Source organism: Dasypus novemcinctus, chromosome 14 (assembly GCF_030445035.2).
Source record: "Dasypus novemcinctus isolate mDasNov1 chromosome 14, mDasNov1.1.hap2, whole genome shotgun sequence".
NCBI classification, from domain to species: domain Eukaryota; kingdom Metazoa; phylum Chordata; class Mammalia; order Cingulata; family Dasypodidae; genus Dasypus; species Dasypus novemcinctus.
Genome location: NC_080686.1, coordinates 96,089,396 through 96,107,538, shown reverse-complemented (window position 1 = coordinate 96,107,538; position 18,143 = coordinate 96,089,396). Strand labels below are relative to the sequence as shown.

Sequence of the window (18,143 nt, the reverse complement as noted above, 5' to 3'; positions counted from 1 at the left end):
CCTTCCTAGAACATTTGAGCTTTACTATTAAAACTTCATTCTACAAATTATGAAATAATTTTAGAATTCCTGTTTTCTCCCATGTATACCCCTATTTTTCAATTTTAACACAGGAACATTTTATCTAGAGCAGACATAATTAATTTTATAAGTGATTAAAACTCTTAATTTATAAATGAAAGGCATTGTTTTGATTCAAAATTATTTGCCAAGCCTATCAGGTAGCCTCAATGAAGCCATGCTTACTCCCCTTATATTATAACTAAGTATTTTAGTTTGAACTTAGGGCCATCCTGCGTATGAAAGGCCACTAAAAAATCATTTTTATGTCATTTCAAAGTTGGCCAAACAAAACCCCGGCTTCATAGGTAGCATGCTGCATAATCAATATCATAATTAGTAAACTGATCATAGCTATACTATCCATACTACTGAAGCTGTCTACCATGTATTTAACAGGAGAAAAAGGTGTTTCAATTGCTACATAACTTAGAGCTATTTATGTAACAACATCTCTTGACTTTTTCAGATAACTACCCAAGGATGCTAAGTGATATAGAAAGTAAATCAAATATTGTATTATTAAAGGCATACTAGAGTCAAATGTTAAATTAGTTAAAAAAACACCTTTTCTTTACTGGAAAGCTGAATAACTAGCACTTGGAATTGTATTTTAAGACACAGTAGGTTGCGTTACAGCAGTGATTGGTGTTAAAACTGGTATTTGGCCCAATTTGAGGTAACATTCTACATACCTTGTTTCAGTCTCATATAACATAAAGTGTACATTTATATGGGGAAAAAAGCCCCAAGAGAATACAAACAATTGCACAAATAGTTTAAAAACTATTAACTCAGTCCTAAATTATATAACTTATGAACATATTTTTACATGACTCAGACTTAGCATAGAGTATTTCTTCATTTAGAACTTTTAAAAACCACATTCACTAGCTTTTTCTTCTCAAGTTAATATTCTTGAGAATAACTGAGCTATTGATATAAAAATAATTAGGAAATCAAGTTCTTCTTTGGACAGGAACTGAGTAGAGGTTCTATTCCAAAAGGTTATTCAAACAGCACAAATACTTGCTATTCAACCCGTTAAATCATTATTTCTGACTTTTGTTTCTTTACCTATAGGTGACAGAAATACATTTTAATATTTATCAATAGATTGAAGAGATTACAAAATACAAAATGAAAAATACGGCAGAAGTTTTAAAAGAAACAAAATAATCCTGAGACATACCCTGTGAGTAAATTTAATTACTTAAAAGCATTCCCATTTAATGGTTTGCGAAGGAAAAAAGAAAGCCTTTTAAAGTGCTTGTAAAAAGTAATGGAATAAAAACAGCATAAAAATTAGCTTAGAAAATTCAACTTTTTAATCTAGTGGAGTCAAAAGGCCCAAATATGATCAATAAGATGTTTTTTATACTTTATATACATCAACTTACAAAAGAGCTGTGAAAAGAAATAACAAAAGGAAACAAAAAATAGGTCTTTGAGAAAAGGACTCTAGTTATGTCTGCCTTAAGAGAGAATTTAAAATCTGTTTACCTTGACCTGATAACATTCTCAGGAGAAAAACAATATTCTTACAAAATGAGAAAAATTATTTGGAAGAAAACAGATACAAATGAAATTAATTTAATTATAAGCAAATACTTACTAATTATCATTACTAAAGGCTCTCCTACAGAAGACTATATGTCAATTATCTTCACAAACAGCATTGTGAATTTCCAGTAAGTTATTAAACATTAAATAGTAGAAAATCAAATATTCATGAATCCCACCAACAAATTCATAAATTCTCACTACTCCACTTTAGCTATAAAATAAACAGTTAGTCTTTCCCTGACAATCAGAACAACTGGAATAGATGCCAGACCTCCGTGGAATGGCAAAGGGAAGCAAAGGAAGAACAAAGTGGTTCAATTCTTTGTCTGTTTTTCACCCAGGAATTTCAAAACACAATCTTCTTGTTGGGATCAAGAATCAAATATTCTTGACAGTATTATTAATAACATATTATTAACCAATTCAAACCTCAGGGTTTTTAAAATTCCTTAAGTTGCACAATCATATCTAAGATGCCTAAACTTAAGGAACCCCTAGGAACTCCTGGAAACAGACCATATGCCAATTACTCATGTTTCTTCTTGTAACTCCCTTGACAATATGTGTTTTAAAATCTACTCAAATTCAGTTTGCTAGCTAGTTGGTCCACAATATGGACTCCTGATTCTCTATCTAAAATTATTTATTATAAATCAGTATGCTTAAAGCATAAGATATAACTCGTATCATTTCCATAACTTTACATTATACAAAAGACAACCCTGGAAAAACATATACATATACTACACAACATTTTCAACGTCTACCTATATGGGAAATTTGAAAAAAGTCATACCTATACATTCTCTATATAGAAATCAGTTTTAGAATCTCTGTGCGGTATAGGGGAAGAAAGGGAACAGAAAGAGAATGAATAAGCACATGAAATAAACACTTATCTAGTGGTTGGTCCTCTTATTTCTAATTAGAAACTTACTATTTAAAAGAAATATAAAATGGAGAAGGGGGAACTATATCAGAGCAGGCTGAGATCCTGCCATGATCCCAACTCTAGTAAAGGGGGAGAAAAGACACATGTAAGTAAGAATGAGAAGTTTAAAATATATCATAATGCCACATCAAAATCACTGTTTCATATTAGTTCTCATTTCTTTATATGGAATGCCATTGAAATTTACTATACAGAGGCCAAGTCTGAGTTTCAACCATTGAAGACAATCTTACAGTATCATTTTTTTACATTACATAGTCATGACAAAAAGTGAGACAGATGCACAGAGAGGAATTATTAAAAGGATTATCATACACTTAAATCTTCTGAGTAAAGGAAAAATATTGTACTGATTTCTTATTTGTAAAATTTTATGCTTTTCTGCTGCTGCCAAACTGTATCACTTGTTCACCAAGAGTCCAGAAGGAAATGAAGAAAAAGTCCCTCCATTGGAGCTCCAGGACCAATAGTATACCTTCCTTGAAGAACAGGGTAAAATGATTCTTTTTAACCCACTGTCTTTTCAAGGCCACAGGGAGGTAACGATCCTTGTAGACTCAATTATTTTCTTTTTTATTTTTTTAAACATTGAGCCTGAATTTCCTAGTAGGGCATGTGTAAGAGTAAACTGACTGAAACTAAGATCAGGTTATCCAGACTGAAGGAAAAAAATGTGATGCTGGTAGGCTGGCAGTGGTATTGCATCAGTGTCACCATCTTCTTTGCTCTCTGCATAGCTTCAATCTTTGTGTCACAGGAGTTTGAAGGACTCTTCTGCTTCTGCTACATCATGCAGCACTGGATTCCATACTCTAAGGTAAAACTGAAGTCTCAAGTTGCCATCATAACAATGAGTTGGATAACATTTTGGCTTTCTCCAAAGCTAATAGTTTCTAAGGAAAAGGTGGAGTGGGTGAATCAATTTGAAATATTCTGATCATGGAGCCAAATATATCGTTATCAAAGAAAGGCATGAAAAAAACAGAAACTAAAAGGAAGAGACTATTCCCATCTGTTGAAACCAATTATAATCACTTAGATATACATAATAATAAAACAGTGGTCCTAAATACCCCTTAGCTCCAGTCATCTTTTAGTGGGTCTTCCACTCCTTAAGAAAATGGTCAAAATGTTTAATTCACATTTATTCCTGGATCTGACAACAAAATCAAGTTTTTTCAAGTTATCCAAATGAATGTCAACAAATGGTTCACAGAGCTTTATTAGGACAAGGGCACTAAAAACCATTTTATCCTTAAAATAAGAACATATGACTGAATAATTAAACTAATATAACTCCCTTTTCAACATACACTCAGAACAATAAAATATGTTCACAATTAAATTTAAAGACTAAAATTATTAGGTTAAATAGGCCTTGGAAGTCACAGCACGTAGTAAGACTGGCCCTAATTCTAATACTTCAAAACCGTCTTCTATGTACACTTACCAGGCAGGGATTTTTAAGTGTTTCCCTATATCCTAGCACTGCTAGTTTCTAAATTACAAGAAAGCACAGGAAAGTAAGCCCCGAATCTACAAACGAGCCTGAAGATCAGGGTAGAAAAAAGAAATGTACAAAACTATTTTCATACTGGGAATTAACAGATTCAAGAACTGAATTTAATTCATATATTCATCTTTTCAATCATATATGGTACCATCTTTAAATGGTCAAGAGTAAGAATGATTTTATAAAATTATTCAGAAATTCAGAAATTATGTCCCCACAGGTTACCAAAAGCAATTCATTCAATTCTAATATAAACAACCCCTACTACAAAGGTGATTAAAAACTATGGAATTTTATAACATTGTATCTAAGCAATCCTCACAACATCCCTGTGAGGTAGGTGATATCTGCCACAGTTTACAACAGACAAAACTGAATGGAAAGGAGTTAACCTTGAAGAATAGTAAAGTAATGATCTTTCTTATTATTCAGAGTTCATCATTCTGAGCCAAAATATGCATTTTGCTTTATTGAATATAAACTACACTAAACCCTCCATCCCCCAAAAAAAGAATCATTGTAGTTTACCAGTAATCTTGTTAAGTCGAGCTCTCTTGGCCTGAAATGAGTTGCCTTGATTATTTTTCCTCTTGTTTGATAATGTGCTCTCTGGCTGTGGAAAGACCATCTTTGGAACGTTCTCTACATGGAGTCCTACTTTTAATAGAATACATATATGAGAATTTATCTAGCATCCAAAATTAAAACAAACAGACTTTTTAAAAATAGTAAAACTGCTTTGCTCATTATTGGTTTTTAATCTAGGGCTTGACATAAAACTTTAAAGAACACAAATTCCTTCAGACCGATATATCAGAAATAAAGCAGTTATTCCTCAGGAAAGAAAAGCAGGAAGAGAATGACTTACTGCTTTTCCCATATGATATACTGAAATACATGAAAAAGGTCAAAGAAAAAACACAAAACAGAAACAAAAATCTACTTTCAAGAAGTTACAAATCAAAATCTCAATTTATTTCTATCCAAGAATATTTAGGGCATCCAATATCAAGTACCCACATCAATCTTCAGTTCTAATGGTCAGATGCTAAACATGTAAACCATCATATTGTGCTAGGGGAAAGCCTACTAATTTAATTATGCATACAAAACTCTAGGTAATGAACAGGTTTGACTTTCACACTGTGAGTTTACCACTGTCCTATGAAATGAGGGTAAGAATGTATTTTGTACCAAATGGTTCACTAGATGTGGGTGGATCTTCCTTCTTCTCAACTTCTGGTGTGGCTGTAGAAGTTGAAGTTTCTTCCTTCTTTGAAGGTACTTTAAACCATTTTCTCTCATCTTTATCTTTATTGCTGTTAGCGCTGGTTCGAGGTTTACTCCCTGTTTTATTTTTGGCTGCAGCTGCAGCAGCTGCTTTGACTAAAGCTATCCAATCCTCCAAAGGAAAAACACAAAATATGTGAAGTATTAAAAATTATCCAAAATGTAATTACACTAGTAATAAAAAGATGTATCACATTTCAAAGCTACGTTCATACACATGCACATAAAAATCACATTAATGGGATTTATAAGATAAACAACATAGATTATCAAATTTAATTAAAGGGTTAACTGGACTGTATAACCTTTCCATATTCAAAAACAAATAGCCCTTTGATTTCTTTTCACAGGGATAAAATCTAAAATAAGAGGAAACCTATCACAAATCTAGAATATGACATGACGTTCTGTCATTATACTTCAGGACTTACATGCTAAATTACATTTCTTTTCCATAATACAATTGATGGCAAAAGAAATAAGAAAAAATGTTTACGTTGCAATGCTGCAGAGAAGAAAAGAAATGTATTCCCACTGAGCAAATGACTATTCCTTATTAGGAAGAATGTACCCGATTCAAGTTATAGTCAGTTTCACATAAATCGTGGGTTTTATTATTTTCTAAACCTTTTAAAATGTGTTTACAAATTTAGCACAACCTAATATTATTGTGAAGTACACACTATCAGTCTCCAGATTAATTTTTCTCCCTCTACAACTTCTTGGGTCTGTATGAGTAATCATTCTTCTGAGGTATGATATTTACTTTTTTCTGTTAATTTAATTGTTGCTAAATATCTCTTACTATTTTTAACTAAAAATTCTTACTGTAAAAAATATGGAAAGGTGTCAAGAAGTGATGCTAATGTTTTAATTTTCACTATCAAAATGATTTTTTAAACATATTTGTAAAAATCTCTACACAGCTAATCTTCCACTGAGGTTCTATCAAATTGACCACAAATTCAGATTCAGCTAACATGTGTAGTACATTAAAATCTTAGGCCAAAAAATTAACAAATTCACATTCGATGTAATTAAATCATGGGTTACGTTAATAAACACAAGTCATTAAGCAATTCAGGTTGCTGGCTAATCAGCCTTGAAAAATAAATAGCAAAGACAATAAACCATTAAAAACAAAACATACAAAATCTCTCTCTCTCTCTCTCCCCCTCATGGGTGAAATGAACTGGAAAAGTCATGTGGTTGAATTCATCTAACATTCATTCATCAACTGTCAACTGAATATACCCTGCTATATATACCAGGAACCACTGTGGGAAAAAATATAAGGATTTAGAGAAATGCTGACAAATGCCGGGGTTACTTTTTATCCCTAGTTGTTTTCTACCTCCAATAAAGGAGAAAACTAGAAGATAATCATATAGCCCTTTTAAAGATTTAAATTTAATGCAAAAAAATACTTCCTGAAAGGTGTCTTCCTAATCATGGGTGATTAAAGAATCCTCCCATTATTTTGCTATTGTATTTTTCAATGGGAAAGAATCATTGTCAAAAATAACTGAAGTATGATCCTTCCATGAATTAGATAACATATGTTATCTGTAGATAACATATAGAGTAGTGGGCTAAGGAGCACTGTGCTTGAAATCTGAAGATCAGGATCCAAGGATCACTGCACATAATGGCTGAGTGTAACTTTAAGTAATTCACTCAATTCTCTAAGTTCTGAATATTGAACTGTGAAATAGAAATCTCAGCCATACCTAAAGGTATAAGAATCCAATAAAATAATGTTTGCAAAAAAAACGTTTTGTAAATAGTAAAACACCTTATAAGGAAATCCTTAACACTAGTGAAATTCATTTTAAATTATGTATCAGCAGGACACCCTCAAGAGGAAAAAGGAAGGAAAGAGGGAGGGAGGAAAGGTTGAGTGGGACCTTATTTTGAGCAATCAACACGTTTACTGTACTTCTTTCCCCAGTAAGAAAAATAAGTCTACAATGTAAAAGGGACTGCAGATCATATTCCCTTCACTGTAACATTAAAAGCTCATGAATATACTTAGGCTAAGATCTGAATGCAAGGTAAGACTTGCCAATATTCATCAAGTTCAGAGTCAGAAACAACAGCATTTAGGCTTTTATTTAGACTTTAAAATATTACTTTGGAGGCTAACATATATAAAATTGTTACTAATAACCATAGTTTACAGAGTATAGAAAGTTGGGAGTAGAGCATTTCCACAATGCATTTATTTGACACATTATTTTTTGCCAGTTTAATAAAAGAAATTTTACTTTATATCTTCATAAAGGAATTCTCAAAGTGCTAAAAATCTAGAAGATAATATGCAATATAGGAATTCTCTTAGCTTTGTGCAAATAACATCTGACTTATTAATGCTTCCTAGATGAAAATAAGTCAGAAATTTTTTAGGGAAAAAAGACATACATACAATGCAATTGTTTTATTAAAAAAACCATTCTATAAATCATTTTAGTATGCTTGTAATTTAAAATTATGAAGGAAAAAAAATGGAAAACTAAAGGAAATACACTGGTAGCCAAATTTTTTTCAGTAGTTTTGTCTTTTGGCATTGATTTTACTATTAACATACAATATGGCATGAATGAAATACTTATTGAAAGTAAACATCAAATACATCCAATAAATTAACTTTTACAACCTGTCATTCTACCACAAATCTAACTGGCTCAATGTTCTACTTTGATACAAAGAAAGCTTTAAGGCAATAACACTAGTAACCATCTCAGTAACATCTGAATAACCAAAGTAGCAAAATAATAGTTTTAAAGCAAAAAACAATTGAGAATTTTGTTTCAATAGGCATATATAAAACAATGCTCCCAACATTTTAATCGATCTTTCCAAGTAGTAACCAAGAAATCACACCACTGAATGATTAAAAGAACATTTTATTTATACATACAAGTATGAAAACACAAAGCAATTTCCTGATCAAACGTATTTTCATTTAATATTCCATTAGAGGAAAAAACTTTGCTAACTGATCATTTCATAACTAAATTTTTGAAAATCAGATTATTTAAAATAATCACACTTCTTAGAAGACATCCTCAGGAATAATTTCTTAAAATGCAGTGGTATATGTTACTAGACTATCAAATGTTTACACTCAAGTGGAACTAACCAGGCAGTTTTAACACATTTCAGGATGAAAATTATTTCTCACTATGGAACAAATACACAGCATATTTCCATATTATACATTTTTATAGATTACCTTCAGGTTCTTAAAATTAATTGTAGGTCCAGGTGCTGAAAATCCCAAATAACAGCAGAACATAAAAGAAAAGATTTTCAATTTCTAATGGCACCTTTGATTTCCAGTATTTCAGGAAACATATTCAACAAATGGAATCATGGTTTTTAACTCCATCCCAGACTCTCCTGCAAATGCTTACCGTTCATTCTTGCTTTGAGCAGTGACAAAAGATGTAATACACTGCTTACATCATATGACTCAGAGAGCCCTACCTGAAACAGCCTACAGAGTGTCAGGTAAGCGCCTTTTAAAAGAAGATTAATAACTATGATTTGTAGAAGGAAAGAAGAGGATAAGAAACTCAATATGAAGTTTTATATTAAAAATTAACTTTCTAAATGATACTATATATACCAGGAAAAACAAAACAAAATTCAAAAAAGGCACTTACCTCACTTCCCATAGACTGGTTACACGATCCAGCTGGGTCGATAGGACAACACCAGCTTAGAGGATGCTGGGATTTCACCTGGAACAGAAACTAGTGACCTATAACTATAGCAGGTATAAAACCAAAGAAGCAAAAATCACGTGTATAATTTATTTTACATTCTAAGCTTCTTTACCTTGCTGCTATTTGGGGCTATCAGCACATAACCCTACAATTAGGTCACTTTATAAAATATATGTATTTTCATCAGTCACTGGACAAGAAGACATTCCTTTGGGTAGCTAGGAATGCTGAACATTCTTACCTGCCCCTTAGCATCCTCGGGCATGGCTTTAATGTGCATTCTTTTTAAACAACGAATTACTCCATCATAAAACTGAACTGTGAATGTTCCTGGAATAGGAGCAAGTCAGAACCATTAGAAAATATAATTCAATCTCACAGCAACACTTGAAATCTGACAAGTAGAGCCCTGACAGAAACAAATGCTCTGTGATTGCAGTAACCGCAAACATACACCCTTTGTAGGGAATCCATTAAGTTCCTAAGTTTACTTTTGCTCTCCCTCTAAAAACAGCTCTGAACTCATTTTCCTTTAAAAGTGCACAAAGTCTTGATAAATGTGTGCGTGAAATTCTGATTTTACTAGATACTTTACAATTTATTTTTGTAATAATTTAAATACATGCTTATGCTTATGACATACCTGACAAAAATAAAATCATTATTTACAAAAACCTATGAGCTTTCGTAGGAATTATCATTTGCTCTCTCTGAAAGTTCTTTCAAAATAAATAACAAACAGAAAGATCTAATATATGGAAAAGATCATTTTCTTAGGAAAGGATTATTCCTTTGGCAATAGTAATGAACTAGCAAATAAGAATTTTAAGTTAGAAAATACTTGGCAAATAATCTAGATGAAAGCCTTCATTTGCAGATCAGAACACTGATCTCCAGGGAGGGTAAACGTCAAACCCAATGACATTTAGCTAAGTAGCAGCACAGCCATAACGAACACCTAGAAACCCTCTCAACTATTTATGCTTCTCCCATTAACTCTTTCTGCTTTTAACGACTTTAGATTCTATCAACATATCTACAATGAAGCATATTCAGTTTTTGTTACAGATTCCATGCTCTGAAGCCAAATTAAGCCAATACAATACTACGGGAAAATATATAAATTATGCACATTTTATACTTATGGAAATTAAAACAATTCAAATTTCCATCTCTTTCTGTACAAATAAGGACAGGTTATCACTTTACACAAATATGTAGCCTTTACAAAAGTATAAACAATATGATAATTGTTATTAATGGCTTCGGAGTAGGCACCAAAATCATTGGCACATGTGTGCAAAGATGTTTATTTGTAATCTGAAAAATATCATATGATTTCGTATCTTTTTTCAATTAGAATAATGCACAATATCACAGATGTAAAAGATCTAAACTAGAGTTATGAAAACACAAACTGATCAGTTGAACAACAAGGATGTACACACGTTGGGAAAGTTTTGAGAATGCGAAACTGTACTTACACCTTACACTAACCTTATAACTATCCTCCTACCTTATCAATGTGACATTCCAGACCAGACCATGCTCCTTCCTGGGCTGTCAGTGCACAGCCATTCATTCATCCCTCCCTGCCTCTGCTCTATTTCCTCTGCTGTGATGCTTTTCTCCTTTCTTTATGCCTGTCTAATTCTAACCCACTGTTCAAGGGCCAGCTCTTTTAAGTATTATTCCTAACATAAAAACTTCCCTGACCACTCCAGTCCACACTGGTTTCCCATATCTAATAATGTTCCCACTGGTTGTTTTGTTTTGCTTTGCTACTCGATAGAAGGCTCCTTGATGACTCCCTTTGCCTTTTTGAGGGGAAGAGGTGAGAAATGCAGCTCATCCACTTTATGAGGAATATAGAAATCACATAATAAATGCCTCTTTGCATGGCAATTTTTTTTTTAATTATATATGCCAACATTTCGCTCACTTGTTCAAAATGCTTTAAAATGGTAGGTAATCCATCAGTATCATCACTCTTCTACTAATGTAAGCTTAATTTTCTCTATGAAAGGCCTGTGCATGAATGTAACAGGACAAAGAATGAGGTTGTATTTTTTTCTGAGTGTATTTATGTATGTATATGTATGCCTTGCATACGCATATACCCAAGGAGCTTTAAGCACGGAAGGATGTTCTCAACACTCTCCACTACTCTTAATTAGAAAATAGAGTATTGTTTAATTTTGGTTTTGTTTTTTTGTTTTATGGTGTATCCTATTACTCAGGAGAACTAATTCATTACTTCTTTCCATGTATCTTCTCTTCCTTCCACAGCTTGTTACTGACTGCCTACTCTGTGGTAGGCTCTGGACTAGACATAGGAAACCAATGTGAGATGCCATAAAGTGAGCTCCATAACACAGCTCTCCAGAAAAATAGGTGCCACAGTGAGATACAGGTACCATCACCAAAGAAGTACCTGCACATCTAACGACTGAGATGTCCCTCAATCCTTCCTGTAGTAGGGTAACTAGCAGTAATAAAACGATAACCTTACTTATTTTAATTCAGTAAAAAAAAAATAAATTGGATTAAGGCCTTTGTAAAGTTATATGATTTCTAGATAGACTAAGATTTACTTATTCACAACTTACATTCCTTAATATATTCCTTTTTAAATGTTTTCCTCTTCTATCTTTCCTTACCTCCTATTTGTTCTCATTTGATGTTAGTTTAAATCCCTTCCTTGGCTCCCATCACTTCCAAATAAAATTCACATTCTTTGTCAAGATTACAAGACATTTTATATACTGAATCATGCCTCTCATCTACCTCTGCTCCCAATATTTCACCACCTTCAAAGATATCCTTCATTCAGTCACATCAAACAATTTGTAGTTCCTTGAACACACTATTTCTTCTGTCAGAAAAGCTTTCCTATCCCTTCTTTGACTAGCTAATTATTTGTCTTTCAAGAAATCAATTTAACGGAAGGGTCCCCTTCTCGCCAAAGAACTGTCATTCGATGTGTGTTTGTTCAGTAAAAAGAATGAGTGGGCAAGTTTAAGAAGTAATTCTAATAGAAAACTAATGTATTCAGAACTTGAAGATTATACTTACAAACACTTCACCATTGTTTTGAATGAGAAATTTTGAAAAGTAAAATATTTAAATATATTTTCAACAATAATTTAAATATTAATTCTCATGGCTTTCTAAATTAGTTTATAAGTTTTGGTTTTTTTTTTTCATTCTCTACCCACACATTTACCAGTCTTAAGCTGCTCTCACATACTTGAGTTCAGCATTTTTTCGAACACTTCAGATTACTTAAGTAACTTCTGTTGAGGATCTAATACTGTATTCTAACCAATGTGTACAAAAGGTCACTTGGAAAATTAACTCTCAGTTATATACAGAAATTGATAAGGAAGAGGAGGGAGAAAGAATCCTCAACTGCGATACCCTTTCCTCAGAAAATATTGTACTGTATTTCACTTGTGAGTTGAAATGATTTGAATTCCCCCTTTATCTTTAACCTCTCTAAACACTCATAAAAATAACTTAGCCAACAAACTGGAAAGAGAGAAGTAGAAATAAAATGCACATAATATAAGCCTGTGAACTGAAAGCACGAAAATTGCATCCAGCATCCATGTGGAATCTAAACCCCCCCTTGATATAGATGTGGAGTGGACACAACCATTCCAGAGTCCACAGGATGGAGGAATACAGTATGGATTAGGGTGGACTTACTGATACTCTATTCATGAACTATTGTGATTAGTAATCAAAGAAAATGTGGCATTGGTGTGGAGAAAGTGGCCATGACGGCTGCTGGGGGTAGAGAGTGGGAGAAAGAGATGTGATGTGGGGGCGTTTTTGGGACTTGGAGTTGTCCTGGGTGATGCAGGGACAGGTATGTCCTCCCACGGCCCACTGGGTGGACTGTGGGAGAGTGTGGGCTATGGTGTAGGCCACTGAACATGAGGTGCAGCGGTGCTCAGAGATGTATTCACCAAATGCAATGAATGTCTCATGATGATGGAGGAGGTTGTTATAGGAGGAGGAGTGGGTTGAGGGAGGTGGGGGGGTATATGGGGACTCATATTTTAATGAACATTAAAAAAAATAAAGGCAAAAAAAAAAAGTCTGTGAAATGAAAGCTGAAAAGTTTTAACCAACTATTACCCCCACTGATTTAAACAGTTTATTTAGGCAATAAATCACGTTCTATCTTACTCTACACAATATGTAACAAATTAAATAGTCCCCAGAAAGAATACTAGCAGATATTCTTAAATTAAGCAAAATTAAAACAAATAAAAGCTAAATGTAACAATTACATACATTAATATTTAAAATATGGTTAAAGATTACTATTAATCCCATTTTAAGTCTCGAATCATTTCAAATACATACCTTCTTTGTTAATTGCTTCAATCTTGGCAGGATAATAGCGACAGTCTGTCCAACGAGCCAGAACTTCTTCTCCAGCTTTAAAATCCTATTTTAAACAACTTTTAAGATCAATACCATGTATAATAAATAAGCATTTCCTTAACAAAAATAGGTTTTCGTAAAATTTAGCAGAATTCCTTTAAAAATACGTTATTACATATCTAGTAAAATTAGTAGCTGGAAAGAGCAGTCTACTTACAAAAAAATCTTCCTCATCTTTGAGCCCTTCTTTTCTTAGTGCTGGTCGCTCAAGGGGTCGCAATCTATTGCTATCCCAGTAAATCCACTCATCATAACGATGACTCCAGCGCTCAAAATGAACCAACATCTTGCCTTCCTCATAGTCCATTTTTTCAATTCTTGACGGATACCTCAAAGATAAAAGGGACCATGATATCAAAAAGAATTCTTGTATTTGTTTAAAGTATTAAATAGGAAAAAAATAACAAATATTTTTACCATTAAAACCATGGCAAAATAATATGGGTTGTTATTTTTTAACTACTGAACTAATAAAGTCTGTTTAATTTTTTTTTTTTAAGTATTGTTCTCAAGGTCTGATTAAAGAAAATACTTTGATACACTCCCAGTGTGTCCCAATTTCTGTACCATTTTGGAAAGTAATTTGGTAACATGCATCAAAAGCCTTCAACACATTCCTACTTATCGGCACAATAATTCCAATATGGGAACTAGATGGAACAAAGATGTTCACAAAGCAATATTTATAACAAAGAAAACAGAAACCATCTAAAAGTATAGTTGGAAAAATCAAAGATTTTCTAACCATACAGCTATATAAACAATGGTATATCCATCCACTAAATGGAATAGTATATTGTTTCTGTAAGTGTGGTGTTTACAAAGAATACATAATGTGAGAAAATGTGAAAAAAAAAAAAGGCACTAGGATTAAACTATGTGAACTAAATGATGTCTAGGAAAAAATCAAAATACACCAACATGTATATTTATCTCTATATGGCATAAATGTACTTTGTTTTCTTTATTTTTCTATACTTCCCAATATTTTATAAAGCTCAGCTAAACTTTAAAGTTTAAAATATTTATAAGAAAATAACATCTCTTTGTTCTAATTTCATGTGTGATGGTGCTCTTGCAATTAATTCCAAAAATAGAAATTACTTAACTTCAAACTTTTTACAAGGAAAATTGCCTCATTCTGAATATACTACATTAAAATCTTCACAGATGACTCAAATGTTTAAAAAGTATTATTAAACAACATTAATAATTCAAAAGCAGCACAGGCTAGATGATTCCATCACAACAGTTTATTTCATATTTTTGCTAGGTTCAATAAACCCGGTATCTCGTTTCCTTGTGGAAAACGAGATTTAAATATGAAGCACAATGAAGCTTACTTAACTTTGAAGTTTAGCAACTAATTACTATGTACTGTATACATTTCACCATGTTCTTCAAGGTTTGTTTGTATTTCAAGGGCCCTGAATCATTCTCTAGCATAGCTTCATTCCTTCTGTACAGTCAACTCCAGTCTGGTGTAATGATACTGAACTACTAGCCCTAAACTGCCTTTGGATACCAATCATTCAAGACCTGGTTTAACATGTAACCTCTCGTGTGAAAATTTCCCTGACTCCCCTTTTCCTGTTGCTCCTTCAGAACTTAACATGCCCTAATTGTCTCTGTACAGGTTTGCAAACAGTGTGCTGGAAAGCACTTATATCCCTTAAGACATTAATATGTATGGCACAAGAGAAGGGTCTTTTGGTCAAACAAGATAGGTAAATACTAGATTTTTTAAAAGTTATTTTCTTTAGTGCACGAATTTTATGCCTGCAACAAAATGGAGATAAACCATCCAATATCAGCAAATTTAAGGAACTACCTAGCCTTTCTGTCTTTAAATATTAACATTTTTCTAGACTACAGCATTCTAAGGAACATGTTAGAAATGCTACTCTGGCCTTTGAGCTCTGGGGATAGCTAAGTCATGTACCCTTCAGCATCCAGCACAGTGACTGACACCCACTAAGCACTTGGGCAATGTACAGCATGAACAAGAAGTCATGTTAAAGAAAGGGGATCTATATGTTTCTTTAGAGTTAAGGATGTTGACACAACTATAATCTTAGGTTAGATCTTACTTTTTTTTGAGGGGGTGAGGATGGGCATAGGAAACATTTGTTAAAGAAAAGCCTAAAACCAAGAAAACCTAAGAGAGTAACATAAGCCCAGAGGGGTACATGCCTAGCCCAACCACTTAAGAGTCAGTGCTAAAATGCAGTGCTGCTCTGGTTTTGTTATTTTGGCTACTGCTTTTTTACAAAACATAAAAACTGTCAATGGCATTAAGATAGCCTAAGGACAGCCTGTAGTTTACTTTTTAACTAGACACTAAAATGCTATAGAGAGATTCTCTATCAATTATAAAAACTGACAGAATTTCTCTCAAAGCATAACAGCCTCTGATTTCACATGCTAAATTTATTATCACATCTTTTCAACTTGGAATAAAAAATAAGGAAATTATCTCAGTTCCTTCAAATTCTAAATGTTCGTAATTCCATATATTTGGAATATTTCTCAAAGTAAGGACAGTACACAGGGAGCATCAAATACATCTTTATTTTCATAACATAATTCAATTCAGTAAAGAATGAAAACCTAAATGAGTTCAAATACTTAAATCTGGATTGCATTTTTAAGTAACTTATGTTTTTCCTAAAATATTTCATACTCTGTTGGCTGAGAGAATGCCTGATGCAAGAACCAGACTAATAATTATATGTTGGGGAACCTCTTCAGGATAAGTTAGATCATGTTATACTCTGTACATGAATTATTTTGAGATTGACATGTAAACTTGGGATGAAGGCCAAGAATTAAATAAATTATGTGAATACCCAAGATCATTGTCTATTTTAACATTTACAGTGTTTACTAATCAACTTTTGAATCTTAAAATAAAGCTATCAGGAAATAGTACCTTCATCATTCTTCATCAAGAATGTCCAAATTCTGTTCATTCATTCAACATATATTTGAACCTCTATTAAGACTAAGGCACTTCTAGGCGCTACTATTGCTGGATAAAGAAAACACATAATTAAACTCGCCAGGTGAGGAAAGAGAGAAGATTTAAAATATTTACTGAGTGTCAAGTGTGTGTCAGGCTTTGTGTTCTGCATTTACTGAGAGTCACCTGCTCTTTACATATATTATCTCACTTGATCTGTCCAAGAATATACAAAGCCAAGCTAACTGGTACAAAAGTTTATGCTCCATTCCAACATAAATAATGGATAAGGCCTATATTCAAGTAATTATATCATACAAGGTAAAACTGGTAAGTGCAAACAAAAATTTTACACAATATGCTTTACTAAAGGTCTCTTGTGAGACTTAAAATCTACATTCGACTTGGTGGGGACTTCAGAGCATAAATTATTTATTTAATCAATGCTCATTTACTTAAAACAAGCATATGATTCTGGGTCAGGCAATTAGGCAGACAATGAGAATTCAATAAGACTGTGAGACAAGTAGGATGTGGTTTCTGTCCTTCAGGACCTCATGATCAGACAGGAGAGACATTTGAAGGAAACAGTAATATTCCTTCAGGCTAGACTACAGGGTAAGTAGTAAGGTGAATATAGGAGAATAGTGGGAAATTAGATTGAAATGGTTAGCTGGGGCCAAATTTGAAGGGCCTTTAAAGAGTAAACTAATGAAATAAGCCTTTATTCTACAGACAAAAGAGAGTAACTTAAAGTTTGTAGTTAATCTATCAGTTTCACTTTAGAGAAGAATTTTAACATCAAGATCTTTGCTAGATATATAAAAATCACAAAATGGCAATTTAAAATGTAGGTAATACAGTGTAATGATTTTTCCATTGCAGCAGATGGTCCACAGTAATAATGCACTAATACAGTATATAAAAAACACTGGTGAGCAAACACATTCATTCATAAATTCCTTTCTATCTTGAAATACAACATTGTTTTGATGCTCTATTATATTTTACTATAACTGGCTGTGAATGAAATGTAAGATTTTTCTTATTAAATATGGAAGAAGTAATGTTATATGTCTTTGTTCTGTCATTGCTTTAAAAGGATGAAACATGAAAAGCTGTTATAGTAAGGGATACTGATGGGCCTTAGTCCCAGGTAATTATGAATTATTTAGGAAAGGATTTGAGAAGTAGGAGACCAGGGTTTCAGAGTTTAGAATGCCTTGAGGTAAAACACCAAAAGGGATAAAAACAAAAGAAAACACAATAGTTGGTATCTCCCAAGGGTTCAACAATAAACAGACATAGAGAAGACAACTTCACTAGAAGTATGATTACTCAATGCCAAAATTCTACTTAGAATTCTCTACCCTTACCATCTATTACTGCAAAATAGATACATACAATTTCTACCATCTATCTTCTCTACTATAATCCCACTTAGAAATGCATGCATTGCTCAATTAATATTTACTTGTAAAGAAAAGAGGGTAATGCTTCCATTACCCTGCTCTCATTTGTCTTTTTCACCTGACTCCTAAAGAATCATAAACATAATTTACCCTCAGCAAACTGAACAAGAGAAGTAATATACCGTAAAATTGGTTCTTT

The 18,143-nt window shown here is 32.9% G+C and overlaps 1 protein-coding gene across 21 annotated transcripts in view; it reads right to left on the bottom strand.

Moving 5' to 3' along the window:
• Positions 1-18,143, bottom strand: part of PHF20L1 (PHD finger protein 20 like 1) — a 77,588-nt gene that overhangs the window by 44,248 nt on the left and 15,197 nt on the right. For 5 of the 21 annotated variants that reach the window (XM_071208040.1, XM_058276063.2, XM_058276065.2 and 2 more), the window contains 6 exons: positions 13,728-13,899; positions 13,490-13,574; positions 9,354-9,442; positions 9,050-9,127; positions 5,286-5,493; positions 4,620-4,745 (listed from right to left, as the gene is read on the bottom strand). In XM_071208040.1, coding sequence (XP_071064141.1) covers positions 4,620-4,745; positions 5,286-5,493; positions 9,050-9,127; positions 9,354-9,442; positions 13,490-13,574; positions 13,728-13,899 — 758 coding nt within the window. Of the gene's footprint in view, positions 1-4,619; positions 4,749-5,285; positions 5,494-9,049; positions 9,140-9,353; positions 9,443-13,489; positions 13,575-13,727; positions 13,900-18,143 lie in introns of all 21 variants that reach the window. The other 16 variants (XM_058276066.2, XM_058276068.2, XM_058276067.2 and 13 more) reach the window with 5 other exon arrangements.